Raw genomic sequence first — 12,437 nt, 5'->3', positions numbered from 1 at the left:
TGGGGGAAATCACCCCCATGATCCAATCTCCTAGGATTCTACTGGATCCAGCACTATCCAATAGTTTTTTTTTTCTTTGTAGAGATGAGGTTTTGCCACATAGCCCAGGCTGATCTCTAACTCCAAATCTCATCCTGAATTGTAATCCCCATAATCTCCTAGGTCTCTCCCTAGACGTGGGCATTATGCGGATTACAATTCAAGATGAGATCTGGGTGTGGACACAGCCAAACCATATCAGTCAGCATGCTTAACCTGTATTGTTAAAACATCTATATTGCCCAAGGTGATCCACAGATTCAATGCAATGTCTACCAAATTTACAATGGTATTCTTCATAGATATAGAAAAATTATCCTGAAATTCACATGGAATCACAAAAAAAAAAAAAAAAAAAACCCAATAACTAAAGCAATCTTAAGTAAAAAGAACAAAGCCAGAGGCATCACACTACCTGATTTCAAAGTGTATTACCAAGCTATAGCAGCCAAAACAGCATGGCACTAGCATAAAAGCAGACACATAGACCAACAGAACAGAATAGAGAGCTGAGAATTAAACTCACATAATACAGGCAACAGATCTTTGACAAAGGTGCCAAGAACACCCAAAGGGGAAAGGACAGTCTTCAACATATGGTGCTGGGAAAATTGGATATCCACATGCAGAAAAATTAAATTGGAACCTTGTCACACAACACATACAAAAATGAACTCAAAATGGACTAAAGACTTAAATGTAAGACCTGAAACTATGAAACTACCAGAAATAAGCACCATGGAAAGCTCCATGACACTGGTCTGGACAATGAGTTATTGGATATGACCCCAAAAGCACTGAAAACAAAGACAAAAATAAGATAAATGTGATTTCATCAAACTGAAAAGATTACGCACAGCAAAACAGAATTAAGAGACAACTCACAGAATGGAAAGAAAATATTTGCAAACCATACATCTGATAAGAAGCTAATATCCAAAATATATTTAAAAACTCAGTAACAAAAAAAAAAAACCTGGTTAAAAAATGATGAGCAAAGGACCCGAAAAGATATTTCTCAAAAGACATACAAATGGCCAACAGATTAGAAAATGTTCAACATCACTAATCATCAGAGAAATGCACATTCAAATCCTGAGAGCATCTCACAACTGTAGAATGGCTATTATCAAAAAGATGAAAAGCGACAGGTGTTGGCAAGGATGTGGAGAAAAGATAAGCCTTGCACATTGTTGGTGGGAATGTAAATTCCTGAAGCCATTCTGGGAAACAGTATGGAGGTTCCTCAAAAATCTAAAAACAGAATTATCATATGATCCAGCAATCCCACTACTGGGTATATAGCCAAAGAAACTAAAATCAGTATGTTGAAGAGATGTCTGCACTCCCATTTTCATGACAGCACTATTCACAACAACCAAGATATAAAATCAATCTAAGTGTCCACTGAAAGATGAGAGAATAAAGAAAATGTGGGATATATACACAATAGAATACTAGTCAGACTTTTAAAGAAAGGAAATCCTGTTATTTGCAACAACAATGAATGAACCTGGAGAACATTATGCTAAGAGAAAGCAGGGCACAAAAAGACAAATACTGCATGATCTCACCTATATGCAAAGTGTAAAAAAGCTGAACTCACAGAAGCAGACAAGAGAATGGTGGTTACCAGATGCTGAGGAGGCTGGGAAGGAGGGAACAAGAGCTAGACAGGGAAAGGGGAGATGTTAGTCAAAGGGTACAAAATTTCAGTTGGATGGGAGGAATAAACTTTAGTGATCTATTGTACAGCAGGTGACTACCGTTAACAATAATGTAAAGTATATTTCAAAATTGCTAAAAGATTAGATTTTAAATGTTCTTACCACAAAGAAATAAGAAGTATGTGAGGTAACAGGTATGTTCATTCCCCTGACTTAATCATTCCACAGTGCATTCATATACCATAACATAATGATGTTACTCCATAAATACACGCAACTATTTGTCAATTTAGAAACAAAATATAAGAATTAAAGAAAAGAAACTGGATATGACGCAAGCTTTATGTGACTAGCTGGTCTACATTTCATGCTCTGTTGATCTGAGAGACCAAAAAACCAACCAAAAACTTCCAAGGGTGAGGATGAGAAAACAGCAGATTTCTGTTCTGAACCACCTGGGCCTTTGGATGCTTTCCATTTTTCCAGAAAAACAGTTAAGTAAATGAACAGCAACTGTGAAACCTGCAGATAATTTTAGCATTAGTTGCTGTGCCAAGGAGCTGGAAAGATCAATTATTAATATATTAGGGTTACCATCCCTATCATATCAAACATAACTATTCCAGAAATGGTCTATGACAAGAAAGAGCTGTGGTTTGCTTACACTTGACAAATTGGCTTTATTCCCTCTTGGCAACTATGAGAACAGGCTCACCCAGTTTCATCTGAAATGTTTTGTTTTCCTTTCAAGTAGTGATGGTAACACTGTATGTGAGCCCACAGTCAATTCTTAAGCAAAAAAGCCTCATTAATATCAAACTATCCATCAAGATTACCCTTTTCTATTATGTATGAATATAAATATCGAGAACAGTAGACATCTTTCTTTCAAACAGAACTAAGTTAAAATCCATAGCTTTATTATAATAATTTTGTTGCTAATATTCCTGAAACCACATGTTATTAATGTGAGCTTAATAATGTATCATTTAAACAACTGGAATCTTATATCCTTAACTTTCAGCTCTTGAAATAAAAAACTGGTAAACATGTTACAGGTGTGATGGCTTTAACCAAACACAGCACATGTTACAGGTGTGATGGCTTTAACCAAACAAGCTTTCTCCTAGGAACATAAAATCTGCTTTTGCCAGTTACATTTCACCTGCTTCCCTAGTTGTCAGATGCCTAATCAGACAATGTTGTATAGGGTGGGAACATCTTGGAGGCTAATTCATTGCGACCTTTTCAGTGAACAAAGAAGCATGTGCACACACACACATGCACACATACACACCCTACAGTAGCTACAACACTTGAATCAGAATTCCACAGTAACACAGCAAAAAACTGGAAACAGAAATCACTCTGAATTTCTCTGTAGCTATTTACCTAAGAAAATGCAAAGAAATGTCCTATCACTTGCTTGGTTTGCCTCAGTAAGTCACTTATCCTCAAGTGAAATTCTACAAACATCATCATCATCATCTTTTTTTTTTTTTTTTTTGAGACGGAGTTTTGCTCTGTTGTCCAGGCTGGAGGGCAGTGGCGTGATTAGTTGAGATGGGGTTTCACCATGTTGGTCATGCTGGTCTCCAACTCCTGACCTAAGGTGATCTACCCGCCTCAGCCTCCCAAAGCGCTAGGATTACAGGCATGAGCCACTGCACCCAGCCAATGTCATCATTATTCTTATTAATAATTATTATTTTGGGTGCTTTTGAGATACAAATAGAGAGAAATTGTGTGCCTAGGGTTTTTTTGCCCTAACTGGAAAAAAAAAAAAATTTATGCATGCCAAGTAAAAAAGTTATAAGAAAATGAAGTCATCCAAGTTGCACTGCTTTCCAACACTAATTAAATTTTTTTAATTTTCCAAATTTCAAAGTTTTCCAACCTAAAACCTAGTGCTTCTCAAAGTTTACCAATAAATGCAACTCACACAATATTCCTTTAAAACCAATTTATAAAAATATTTTCATAATCAGAACTGGGGGATAATATCTGATTCTCTACAAGTAATTAAGGAGGGCATGCACCAAAATAGCTGACATATTAACCAAGTTTACTTCCTTTTTCCCTTTAACAAATCTTAGCAGAGCTTAAATTGACAGTAAATAAGAATATATACACCAAAAACAATCTGTTACAAACACAATTCAGTCTAAACTAACCCCTGGAAGAAAAGCACCTTGACATTTACAACCACAGAACAAAAGCTAAACTAGAATTTAAGCTATCAGTTTTAAGTTTTGTGTCTGTAATTTCAAAACATTTCTTATCAATTTCCCACCTTTCAGAATTTTGTGAAAATGAAATGTGTAAATCCCACAACATATTTCACAAGTGCAAGGCCCTTCCCTCCTCACTCCCTAAGCAATTCTTAAACACTGGGAAATTGCTGCACTGTGGCCCGCATGGGAGATGACCAAGTCCTTCAGGGCCCAGCCCTGTCCCTTCACATCACCTTACAAGGCTGGAAGCCAGAGGTGGATGCATATCATACAAAATGACTTCTCAGGGTAACTTCCCAAAAAACACAATGACTGAACAATTTATCAGGTTTTTCATGTGCTGTTTTCATATTTTCATTTTTATTATCTCCTAGGTAATAAATAAATACAAGTGTGACTCACACTAAGCTTGAAGAATGCTAACATTTGCCTCTTGTTTAAATTTACTGGAAGAGATATTTACTCTTTAAAAATAGCACAAAATAAGTCAAAACTTATTTTTTACTTTAAAATGAAACTCACTTGCTATCAACTACAATCTCAAGTTCATTCTATTAGTAACAAATATTTATTGAAAGCCTATTATGTGCCAAGCACTACTCTAGATGCTTGGGATCTGTTAGTGAAAACTCTCTTCCAGAGAACCTTCAAATAAACCCTTACTTATAAAAACAATAGTTACCATATGAAATGTCAGCAGCAACCTTTGGAAAACTAAAAACGGTAAGTTTTTAACATTCAATTTACTTTTTTTTTTTTTTTTGAGGGAGTCTTGCTCTGTCACCCAGGCTGGAGTGCAGTGGCGATCTCAGCTCACTGCAACCTCTGCCTCCGGGGTTCAAGGGATTCTCCCGTCTCAGCCTCCCGAGTAACTGGAACCACAGGTGCGCACCACCACGCCCGGCTAATTTTTGTTTTTGGGTTTGTTTTTTTTTTAAGTAGAGACAGGGTTTCACCATGTTGGCCAGGCTGATCTCGAACTCCCGACCTCATGTGATCCACCCGCCTCGGCCTCCCAAAGTGCTGGGATTACATGCGTGAGCCACCACGCCCAGCCTCAATTTACTTTAAAACAAAACTTTTTTAAAAAGTCTTACACTAAGGTCAGATAATCAATGTGCAAATTGAGTTTCAAAAGTGTGTTAACATAAACAAAACTCAATAGTTTCAAGAGGATAATATAATAAAATCCCACACAAAAGTCAAGAAAAAGTAAAACTTGCCACCAGCAACGCATATTATCACAGCCAATAAGGCAGCTGGATTACAAAATGACAAAGCTGATACGACAAAGGGTATCAGGGAAAGACTACTGAAACACTGTCTTTTTCCCTTTTGAAAGGGCCCTAAGTTTCTTGGAATCTCACGGAGAACTTTCACTTACGTGTAATAATTTCCTTGCCAACATGAAATACTACCAACAATAAATTTCTTTGTGTTTACAATCATAAACAACTCCAGTAATACTTTAATCTATGAATTCCTACACGTCTAATTCAATTAAATAAACTTTCCATGTAACCTGCCCTCACAGATTTGATGTTCTAGGCTTTCCGAGAAACCTATAGCAAAAGACTACCCTTCGGGAAGGGAAACCTCTGTTGGGTTATCCTATATAACAGGTTCTACAAAGATGCTTTCATATACAGTTGTCCCTTTTTATCAGCAGGGAATTGGTTCCAGGATCTCTGTGGATACCAAAACCCTCAGATGCTCAAGTCTTTTATATAAAATGGCATAGTCCCGTAAACATTACATCATCTCTAGGTTACGTACACTACCTAGTACATTATAAATGATATGTAAATAATCATTATACTGTGTTGTTTTTTATTGTTTTTTTTAATTGGTTTCCCCCTCCTCCAATATTTCCAATCCAAGGTTGGCTGAATACGCGGGTGGGTAACCTTGGATACGGAGGACCGACTGTACTCTTATCTGGGAGCTTGATATTGCCCATCTCAGTTTACAGATAAGAAAACTAAGGTTAAGACGGAGGACCGACTGTACTCTTATCTGGGAGCTTGATATTGCCCATCTCAGTTTACAGATAAGAAAACTAAGGTTAAGAGTGACAAAGTGGCAACATAAACGGCAGGACTTAACTACAGGACTGACTGCAACCACTTAAGTAGATCCCAAGAAAAGCAAAGCTAGATTTCTGTATTTAAAGCGCTACCCCAAGTGTAGGAAGAATCGCAATAGAAAAATAAAATGAAAGCGTTAAATTCCCAGAAACTGCCACTGAAAGACTGAAAAGACAATGTTTAGTAAAGTGACACAACATTTTACAACAGGGAATCGAGACCCCGCCCAGTATGTTCCCCGACAGCATGTTTTATAAACCACAGATACCGGTTAATGTGAATTCTCTAACCTAAACATTAATGTTGAGGGTACGGAAAAACCACCGAATTTCTGGTCTCAGGAAGAAAAAGCAGAGAAAGGAGTGCAGCTGGGAGAAGCAGGCGGAGAGCTGGCCAATTTTATTTCTGCACGACTTTGCCTGATCACCTGCTGAGGATTCTAAGGCCTGACCCAGACCTAGATGCGAGCCTTTAGATGACAATCTCTAAAAGCAGAGTTCATGCTGAGGCAGGTGCCAAGAAATCGGTTCACACCCCTGATAAACGGTTGTTGAAAATGTGTGTCACCTGCACCACCAGCGGCCAGAACCACTCTTCCTCACTGCAACGAGGGCAATGTCTGGGGTTCCACACGCAGACTCCACCCTGCCCTGGGGGTGGCCCGCGCGCCGCCACCTCCCGGCCGTTACCCAAACCCGCAACGCCCCGCTCCACACATCCCGTAACCCCGAGCGGCCGGGGAGGCTCGGACCCGGGCGCGGAGGAGGCGGGAGGTCCGGCTGGAGCGAAGCACCCACCCTGGGCCCAACCCCGTCTTCCCGGCCCCTCCCTCGACCCGTGGCCGCCCGCGCTCACCTCCAGGCGCAGGGAAGCCCCGCAGCCGCGCAGGAACTCGCGGATGTTTCTCAGGCACTCGCTCTCGCTCCGGGGCTCCGGGTAGACCTGCAACACAGAGCACAAGCGCTAAGCGCCGTGGCCGGCAGCGGGCAGGCCGCGGACAAGGCCGAGCGACGCCCACGGCCCGCGCTCCCAACACAGCGGGCGACGCTGGCGAGCGGCCCCCGACGGCCTGGAGCGAGCCCGCTGCCCCAGATGCCAAGCCGCTCAGCCGCTGCTTCTCCTCACCCTTTTTTCTTCCTCCGGGGCTGCACCAATCTCTGCCCCTTCCCGCACCAGGAAGTGAGCCCCGGAGCCGGAAGTGACGTCCTCAGACCGCGCCCCCGCCGGCCCGCGCCGGACGTCTTCGGCTGGCGCCGGGTGTTCGCCCCCGCAGAGGCAGCCCACCCTGCTTACCCGGCGAGCTGCCACCTCCTCCGGCCCAGTGCTGGGCCTCGGTCCGGTAGAGGGAGCCCACCGGTTGGCCCCACGCGCGGCCACTGCCGCCGCCTCCTGTCCAGTCTTCGGCCTCAGCCCCAGCCCCGCGGACGCAGCCGACAAGGCCCGGCACCGCGCGCGGCCTCCTCCCTGCGCCAGGTCCTTGGCCTGGCCCCGCAGACACAGCGCACCCGGCTCGGCCCCGAGCGCGGACGCCGCTGCCTCTTGGCGCCCGGTCCTCGGCCTCTCCCAAGTGGACGCAGCCTGGCCCAAAGGGGCCCCAGAGAACTCGGGCGGCTTGAGTAACCCCTGATTGTTGGGAGAGAACCTGGGATTTCTTCCCTTCTTTCTAGCGAAGGCTCATGGAGAGCGCAGTTACTATTCTAATGCAATGACTTAAAATAATTAAGCAACATAAATTATGCATGTTGGGATTAAGGTGCAATGTTTTCCCAAATATAAGCCACGTGCTTCATGAATGATTAACCGAAATAGACAGTTAACATGAAAACCAGTAAGTCAGCTGAGAAGAAATTCTGGATCCACCGCAGTGGAGGAGCGCAGGAAGGCGCCTACAGACTCCCTAGTGCTTTAGTCCAAGGTAGAATTGGACTAAAGCAACACATGTAAGGTGTTTGGAACTTACCCACGGCAAGAAACTAAGGAAACCAGAAACAGTACCAATTACTAGAAAATTTTAAGAAGCCTGAGACATACGAAAAACTTTATTTTGTTTTTTACTCTAAGGATTATTTTAACTGTAAGAAAATTTCTGTTCCAAATTACATGTGAAGACATTAAGCGTTGACATTTAAACTAATGCGTCATCTAGAACTCTAGCATTTGAGGACATTAAAGGCATTTTTGTCCTGTACTGTAGGAGAAAATCACGACATTTCACCAGGTTATTCTCAGGAATACTGTGGTTTCATTTCATGGTGCTCAGGTGTTTTATACATAAAAACCAAGTGTTCAGCAATGCCAAAAGGGATGAAATGAAGCTTTTTTCTTTCTATAGTTGAAAAATTCCTACAAGCAAGTGCTGACATGTTTCCATCGAAATTATACATTTTTTCAGTGGAATGGCAAAAGCAAAGCTGCTTCCTAATCCATTTTGCTCTTCTCTTTAAAATAATTTTCAAAAATTATCACATATCTAGGTAATACCTAATTTTTTTCTTCATAGTTTTAAATAGTTGTAAAGGATGTAATTTCTGACATTCTGAAGACATTTTTAAATTAAACCATTGCATCCTTTATAAAAAATATATCCAATAGAATCTAAATGTAATAGAAACGTAATACCCATTTCTCCATCTAAAAAGTTTCTGAACAAGTCAGACATTAATTCTTTCTCCTTTAATTCATTCCACTTCACCCAAAAAGTTGTATCCTCATATAGTCTATTTTTATGCTTGAAACACACTCTTTTTTGACAAGTGACCTCTACAAATACAGTCAATCATCATTCAAAATCTGTATTTATGAACTCAGCTACTTGCTAAAAATTATGTGTAACCCAAAAATCAATACTTGAAGCACTCTCAGTCATATGTGGACACATGCAGAACAGTGAAAAATTTGGATCACCTTATGTACACGTTCCCAGCTGTGCTTGAACAAGGCCATGCTCTGCCTTCTTTTTTTAGTTCTCATTCTGTAAATATATGTCCTCTTCTCACTCAGTGTCACGTTTTTCAAATTTCTGTGCTTTCCGATAGTGATTGCTCTGTTTCAAATGGCCCCCAAGCGTAGTGCTGAAATGCTGTCTAATGTCCCTAAGCGCAAGAAGGCTGTGATGTGTCTTAACAGAGAAAATACATGTGTTAGATAAGCTTCGTTCGGGCATGAGTTACAGTGCTATTGGCCATGAGTTCAATGTTAATGAATCAACAATACGGTACATTCACATCTGTACATGAGGCTGCTCCAGAAAGTGCTAAAGTAACATCTATAATGCATGATGAAGCTATGGAAAAGATGGAAAAGCAGCTAAATTTGTGGATTCATGAGACGACAACCAATAAAAAAAAGTGTAGTGGGCAGTATTGTTGTGAGGCTGAAAGCCAAAGAAATTTACAGCCATATTACCCAAGGTCAGGAAAATGTTAAACCCTTCTCAGCTAGTGCAGGCTGGCTGGCACATTTCAAAAGGCGGTACAGCATGAAATCAAATTTTAAACTTGCAGGCAAGGCAGGTTCTGCCATAAGGAGGCTGCGGAAGAATTTTAAAAACGCCTGGTAAGTGTTAGACGTGAAAAGGGTTAAAGGGTTATGTTAAAGAGCAGGTTTTCAATGCTGATGAGACTGCTTGTTTTATAAGAATGCTGGTAAATTAACCTATGTAATGTAAATGGTCACGCAAGCCCCTGGCTTTAAAGCATTCAACCTTGCTATTGTGCACAATGCCAAGGGTGACTTTAAGTGCAAACCTCTGATGGTGTACAGAGCCCAAAACCCATGAGCCCTTAAAGGGAAAAACCTGAACTGCATGCCAGTCCATTGGAGGTAGAATAGAAAAGCATGGATGGTATCTGAAACATTCTGGGATTGGTTCCACCACTGCTTCATTCCAGAAGCTGAACAATACCTCCAGGGCAAAAACCTTGCTTTCTGGGTCTTATTAATTTTGGATAATGCCACAGTTCATTGCACGATGAACTTGAAAATGCTCACCCCAACAAAGAAGTTCTTTTCATGCCCCCAATACTACAGCTCTCATCCAGCCCCTCAGGGCATAATACAAACTTTCAAGGCACACTACACGAGGGAACTTTATTGTAAAGCTTGTGAGGCTCTTGACGCCAACAAGGAAGCCACCATGATAGACTACTGGAAATCACTCACTATAAGCAGCATTATTGATTATGTTGGCACAGCCCGGGACGGCATCAAGCAGGCTACTATCAATAACTGCTGGGAAAACATCTGACCAGACTCTGTGAAAACTTTTCAAGGCTTTGAAGTTGTTTCAGAAAATATAAAAAACAATGTAAAAAAACAATGCATATTGCATGGCAAATAAGTGGAGAAGGTTTCAATGACATGAAGGAAGAAGATGTGGAGGAAATTTTGTCAGAGAACGCAGTAGAACCCACAAACAAAAACCTGGGTGAGATGGCAAAACACGGCAGCATAGTCAGGGATGAAAGTCACCCTAAGACTCCAAGAATTGTCCCTCTCACGGCAGCCAAAATATCAGAATAGAATTCTGCCTTGGAAAAAATTTTCAATGACATGGAAGAATGTGACCCTGTACTTGAACGTAGCCTCACATTTAAGCACCTTACTTCCACTGCATTTATCCCTTCTTCTGAGATGCTTAAAGATTTGAGGCGAAAAGCCAGGAAGACAAGGCTGAACCAATTTTTCTAGCCAGTTTGAGAGACAGTTGCCAACACCATCAACAAGTTGCAAAAGACAAACTGCTAAGGTAGCTCTGCCGGATCACAATGTGCTGCCCTTACTGACCTCTTCCTCTTGTGCAAGGTGAGTTCCACCAGCCTCTTTTGATTTTCATGGGGCAAGCTAAGGTTGATAGGGTAAACCACAGTGCACTCACTGACCATCACACATCCTGCAGCTCCATTACAGTAAGACTTTAGTTAATGTGTATAAAACTTTAAATACTTAATCTTCACTTAATGCTTTTTTCAGGACTTCATGTATTTGTTATTACTGTGCTATACAGTATAAAGCATGTTCACAGTATTCCGTGTTATGTGAGTACTGTATATGTGTATTGTGTGCATGTGTGTACTTATGACTGAGAATTAAACTAGTAGTCATAGGAGTACATAATGCTGTAACTGAAACACAGTGTTTATTATAAAGAAATACTGCATATGATTAATTGTAAGAAATTTATATTAAATAAGCTATCTTCAAACAAAAATACACATAAAACAAGGTTATGTATTGATTGGTTGGCAAAATGTTCTGGCCAGAGTCTTCGTGTATCCTAACGTTATATTTCTCCTCAGAGCAGTGTTGCATTTGCCAGTAATTCAGTGATCAAGGTAACTTTCTAGAACATAACTACCACAAATAATGATAATTGACTCTACATTTAAGAGTATTAAGCCATAAGAATCTAATTGCTATGATTTTTTTCTGAACTGAGTTAACACAACTATTATGAGTACACAAATGATGAAAACAATATGTTACAGTTTTTATAAATTATTACATATAAAAAGCAAAGTTTTATCTGGAAGTGTATTTCTTTTTCTTTTCTTTTTTTTTTTTTCAGAGATAGTGGTCTTACTATGTTGCCCAGGCTGGTCTTGAACTCCTGGGCTCAAGCAATCTGCCCGCCTCAGACTCCCAAAGTGCTGGGATTACAGGCGTAAGCCATCGCACCTGGCCAGAAATGGTTTTTTTAATGAAATGTATAGGGCTTTTTTTTTAGTTTGTTAATTTACCCATGAATGACTATCACTTTTTGCTAGAGTGAGGTATGATCTAGCATCACTTGTTTTCCTATCTTGGAGGATTTTTATGCAAACCCTGGAAAACTTTGTTCACAAAAATAAATACTTGAAAATGGAAGGAGATTTGTCATGATATAACTTAACTCTTTGAAGTCTTCTGAGTTACATGGACAAAGTCCAGATATGGTCTCTCATAAGTTAAAAATATTTTAAATCATTTATTAACAACTTGATTAGGTCTCCTTTGATTTCTGTGAAAGCTAAGAAGTGGAAACCCCTGAGTAGCAAAATTTCAGTCGTTAAAGTCATTGACTCCCTAATACCATCAATATTTCTCACTGTCTCTTTGTTCCACGGCCTGGAAGTTTTCCATCCTGCAGCAGTGTACCTCAGGAAGATGACAGGTGCGAAGTCTGCGTTTCTGTATGAACTGGGAGAATGGCTATCGTGAGAGAGGAGATGGGGCGGCCAAACCAGCTTCATGTCTTCCGTGGCTTGGCACCTTCTAAGGCTAGTCAGTTTTAGGTGACTGTGTATGCAAGCTGAGGGTCTGGAAGTGGATTCCCTTAATACCATCCTGTGCCTGCATATCCCTTGAAAAATATTTCTGTACATGTACATGCATACCTGTAGCAAGCTAGGTCAAAGAACACTGTATCTAAA

At 40.8% G+C, this 12,437-nt stretch overlaps 1 protein-coding gene across 26 annotated transcripts in view; it reads right to left on the bottom strand.

Annotated features, from left to right (window-relative positions):
• ARHGEF7 (Rho guanine nucleotide exchange factor 7) overlaps nucleotides 1–12,437 on the bottom strand; it is a 191,828-nt gene that overhangs the window by 143,459 nt on the left and 35,932 nt on the right. For 11 of the 26 annotated variants that reach the window (XM_054447144.2, XM_054447148.2, XM_054447141.2 and 8 more), the window contains exon 2: nucleotides 6,883–6,969. In XM_054447144.2, coding sequence (XP_054303119.2) covers nucleotides 6,883–6,969 — 87 coding nt within the window. The other 15 variants (XM_063651166.1, XM_063651169.1, XM_063651170.1 and 12 more) reach the window with 8 other exon arrangements.

Source organism: Pongo pygmaeus, chromosome 14 (genome assembly GCF_028885625.2).
Source record: "Pongo pygmaeus isolate AG05252 chromosome 14, NHGRI_mPonPyg2-v2.0_pri, whole genome shotgun sequence".
Taxonomy (NCBI): Eukaryota; Metazoa; Chordata; class Mammalia; order Primates; family Hominidae; genus Pongo; species Pongo pygmaeus.
This window is presented reverse-complemented; position numbering and strand designations above follow the sequence as displayed.